The sequence below is a fragment of the Pecten maximus genome, chromosome 4 (genome assembly GCF_902652985.1).
Source record: "Pecten maximus chromosome 4, xPecMax1.1, whole genome shotgun sequence".
Taxonomy (NCBI): Eukaryota; Metazoa; Mollusca; class Bivalvia; order Pectinida; family Pectinidae; genus Pecten; species Pecten maximus.
The window spans coordinates 40,453,378-40,458,160 of NC_047018.1; the positions used below are offsets into that span (position 1 = coordinate 40,453,378).

The window sequence follows — 4,783 nt, forward strand, 5'->3', positions numbered from 1 at the left end:
ACTGATTACGATTCTCCTGTTTTAATTTGAATTCAGACAGTCTCTTAGATCACCCATGATTGTGACAAATTCCCTTCCTCTGTCGCCGTCCGTAAATAATCTACAAGGCGGATCTTTCTGAAACTTGAAATGTAGGTTTCATTTGGTTCCCCTGCGCGTAGCTACCATATAAGCCCGTGCTTGCATATCATTTCCCTACACATTTTTTAAGACAAGAAATGTTAACATTTGACGTTTGTTCTGAACACTTTAAACCCTTTGTGTCATTTAACTTACTGACTAGTACGTTTCAAGTTTTACTTTTATGCTAAACAGTTACTTATCTGGTATAATTTTGCGTCTGGTATTAAAATAGTCAAAATGGCACCATTCGAGATCAAAGCTTTTTGGATGCCCCCGGAACCCCCTAGAACGCTCTTAATGTCTGGTTACCAATTCTTACACATCAAATATGGTCCAGCTACGCTACTTGTTCCTAGGTGTGCCCATTCAATTTGGAGTCTGATCGAAAATATAAGATAGTCGATATGCAGCCATCTTGGACTTTTGCAGTGGAAAATTGTCATCACCATCTCTAGAAAAGTTTCTGAAACTTCAAATGTAGGCATCCCTTGGCCCCTAGTTGTGCCCAAACAAGATGGCCGACGGGCAGCCATCTTCGATTTTGTTATCGCTATTTGTTGATAGGTACTTGTAAATTCTCTTTAATCCCTTATTGTATACAGTTAATTTTACGACTGATCTTAAAACAAAATGTTGAAGTTTTATGGAGGATTCCTTGTTCAAGGGATCATATATACCATGTTACCAGGACATAAATTCCTATCCATCAAAGTACCGTGTCAGTGTTTCCTCTGGCCTCAACACCTGACAGGACATTTAGTGTTTATTGTACCGAACTGTGCTGTACCGGTAAACCCCAAGGGTTAAAGTAATGAATGAGTTTAAATGATATCTGCCCGGCAGAATGTCTTATGGAAAGGGTAAATTCAGGTTAGTAAGATCACCAGCGTGTTACTTTTCAGTAGTATCTCAGAGCTGAAGTAAGGGTCACCAGAGCATGACCTATTTGAGAGTACCAATAGTACAACTGAAGAAAGGTCATGACCTTAGGAGGGTAGCAAGATTACAACTGAAGTAAAGGTCACTAGAGCGTGACATATCAATGATTATCTAGCAACAGTAAAGGTCACCAGAGCATAACCTATTGGAAAGCACCAGGATTTCAACTGAAGTAAAGGTCACTAGAGCGTGACATATCAATGCCTACCATTGAGTTAAAGACCACCAGATTCACCATTAATTATATGATACATTAATTATATGATATGAGTGATCTTGAACCAACATTTGTTACCAGAAGTGATCAAAAACATGTTATTTCATTTCAGTATTTTTTATTCATTTTTTTCTGAAAATAACTGAAAAAGTTGTCTTTTTCTCTTCCAAGAAGGAAGAGGTATTCTTTTTAATGAAGGCCAAGATATTAACATTTCACACACCTCTCAGATTCCGCTATTTCCATCTCACATCTCTTATGTTTCAACATATTGTCATCATTATGCACATCTCACACCTCAATTTTTATCAAACCATATTCTCATCACATAAACATGCTCACTGTACCATTCTCACTAATCACCCACACTTACAATCACTCATATTCTTTTTTATTTTTCTCACACGAAGTGTTCACTTTTCTCATGTCTCATTATATCATACCACTTTTTCTCAACATTCACATGGCGTTCATCAATGCCCAATTCTCATCACAAACCATATTCTCATCACCCAATCATACAATCATTCGTATCTTTTATTTACAATACTCTTATACAGATAGTCTCATTTACACAGTTAATATTCCCTGTCATCGTCTACGTTTACTGGGAACCTCCGGAGTTGCAGGGCTGGTATGTGTAGAATGGGTCTGCCTCGTACGTTTCCGTTTTGGAGAATTTTCAGGCGTGTTTCCATGTATTAAGTTACTGGTATGTTTGTTTTCTGGCTTGGATTCATTTTTTTCTGCTTTTGTTTGCTTGGAAACTGAAAATAAAGTAAATCCATTTATAATATCAATATCCATTATGGAGTAATATAATACATCTTCTTCATACTTTCTTCACATGTTTCAACAGGCACTTCAATGTTTATGTTCAGGATTCAATTTTCCATAAGAAAGTATTGTATTGTTTACACGAAGTTCCTTTAAATCCAATCTATCATTCCAATGGAAAAATTTATGAAGTTAAGGAACTTTCTAAAGGAAATGAACTTTGATGAAACAATATACATGCTATACTCTTGAGCCATTACTTCTATAATCATGAATTTACCTGCTATATATACAGTACAATCAAACTTGTCTATTAAGACCACTCAAGGCTAACTTTATAGACAGGTGGCCTTTTCATAGAGATTCGTATTCAATAGTTGTGTAACATTTTTGTAATATACAGGTGGCCTTTAAGGCAGGATTAACTTTATTTTAAATCTGTGAGACAATGTCAGTAATTGGAGTCACAACCTACCCGATTTATATTCAATAGTTGTGTAACATTTTTGTAATATACAGGTGGCCTTTAGGGCAGGATCAGATGTATTTTAAACTTGTGAGACAATGACAGTTATTGGAGTTACAAAATACCTGATGTGTGAGTGTCCTTAGATGAAGCATCAGACTTGTCACTTTTACTGTCGTCCTGGGACTTCTGTGCGGTAGATTGTGATCGTGGAAACTCCTTCTGTACAACGTCTGAGAAATCTTCCTCTGGCAGGACAAAGTCTATCTCTTTGTTGGGAAATGGCAAGATCTCCGATTCATTCTGAAAAAGTACATTTTAAACTATGAAAACTCACTATTTCATTCAAGTAGCCAGAATTGCATTTGTGACTTGGACTTTACAATGCTATTTACTACATGCTGCAATTATTTAGCTAGAAAACATCAGAAAAAAGAATTAATTAATAAACACTAGAACACTAGAAAGTTACTATATATGAGGTTGCTTATGCAATTGTCGATTTCTTCTCGATAGGCTATGGATTTCACATGGCATTGCTAATTTGCAACATTGCCTGTTGACCAATTCTTTTCAAATTTCATATCTAAAATTTGAACAATAATTGATTTCTTTTGGATGTGATCTATATGATGCATACATCCTTAAGTCTCGTCTAACAAAGGATGCTAAGGTGATGTAGCATAATTCCTTCAGTCGGCCTACTCACCAGCGCTGTCAGGTCATACATTGTGATCAGTCGATTCCAAATCTGCTTGGATGTAACTTTTCTGCTAAAGGAGTTATTAAGTTTGTCATGGATGACAAGCATCTGGAAATGTCGATTTACACCTGAAATTAATCAAAAGATACTTTTAACTTGGCAATAACTTAAATACAATCAAGTGCGCTGAGTGAAGTTTCTCGATTCATCATTCAAACCTAATGTTTGCTTAGTAACATGGGTGTAGTAGTCATGGGTAGATCATTGTGATTTGAATATAACAAACTGATGTTAGCCCCGCTCCCCAACTGATTGTGAAAATGTTCAGACTCACTCTGAATGATGAATAGGGACACTTCAACACACTTGAGTCTATGCATACAGTATTTTACCCAAAAAAAGGACATTGCATTTAACTGTATTCTTTCCGAAGCATTTGTTTTTACTTCCTTTACCACTGACCATATGATTCACTCCACCACACTTTACAGGTTTTAGTTTGACTCTTATGATTCAGATTGGTCCAACCTGGACAGCTTAAAAGGGTTATTCTACATAAGTTGGGGTATCATATGATGCTTTTTACAAAAAGAAATGTACAAAAACATCTACCGGTACTTGTTTTTTTTTTATAGAAATTGTATGCCTCAATTTATCATATAAACAAAAATACAATATTAACTTTGCAGCGATTCTATATAGATCTAGCTAGACCCATTTGCAAATGTTCATGTGGCCCTGATCTTGTCACAAAACATTAGCCTAACAGTTAAAACGAATATTTATACCCTGCCTGTATACACTGATCTGATTCTCATGTCCAGTCTGTCACAAATTAATTTCTGTCCTCCAGAGCCATGTTATTGCAGCTAGCTGAACAGTGTGAAATATTTGTGTACATTGAAAAATGAAAAAATAAGTCCAATGAAGCATTGAAATTGTGATCCAAGCAGAAATTATAGGTGAACAGACAGCAGTGTTTATGTTGTGAATATATGTGACCAGGCATTATAATTCCAGTACTCTGTACTGGTGCAACCAATCCGATTGAAAAGTATATTTGGTAAAGTATTTGCATGTGACGTGTGATGGAAATAAAATAACTGGAAATTCCTTTAGCGAAATGATTGGCATTCGAGAACTTCATTCGCCGGCGACCGTTTCAGCGTTTGGTCCACATTTATTAAAAACCTTACATTCTACATACTATCTGAACCAGGATAACAATGAGAAATGAAAATTTAAGACTACTTATCAGTTAATCACTTCGATATAATTGCTCACCAACAGGCTTGTGTCCTCTCATTGCATGGAATAGGCTTACTTCCATCTCTACTGTTTCTGCGTCCGCCATATTTATTTCATAAAAACTGGGTACTGTAGTTTCGTATCCTACTTTCACTTTAAAATAAAGATTAATGTATATAAACAAAATGTTAAGTTCTCTAGTCAACATCATAGTTTTAATCGAATTAAGCTTAATTTGATATATGATGTGTCCGAGAACTGATAATACTTGTTTTTCGAAACTAATGTTATCAGCTTTGTTTCAGGCTGC

At 35.7% G+C, this 4,783-nt stretch overlaps 1 protein-coding gene across 1 annotated transcript; it reads right to left on the reverse strand.

The window, feature by feature from the left end:
* Nucleotides 1-1,385: 1,385 nt before the first annotated feature.
* LOC117326080 (MRG/MORF4L-binding protein-like) lies at nt 1,386-4,600 on the reverse strand. The gene is made up of 4 exons (XM_033882683.1): nt 4,510-4,600; nt 3,232-3,353; nt 2,648-2,825; nt 1,386-2,046 (listed from the first exon to the last, which is right to left on the reverse strand). Exons 1-4 carry the CDS (start codon nt 4,577-4,579, stop codon nt 1,871-1,873), a joined length of 546 nt encoding a protein of 181 aa, XP_033738574.1. The 5' UTR covers nt 4,580-4,600; the 3' UTR covers nt 1,386-1,870.
* Between the last annotated feature and the right edge of the window lie 183 nt (nt 4,601-4,783).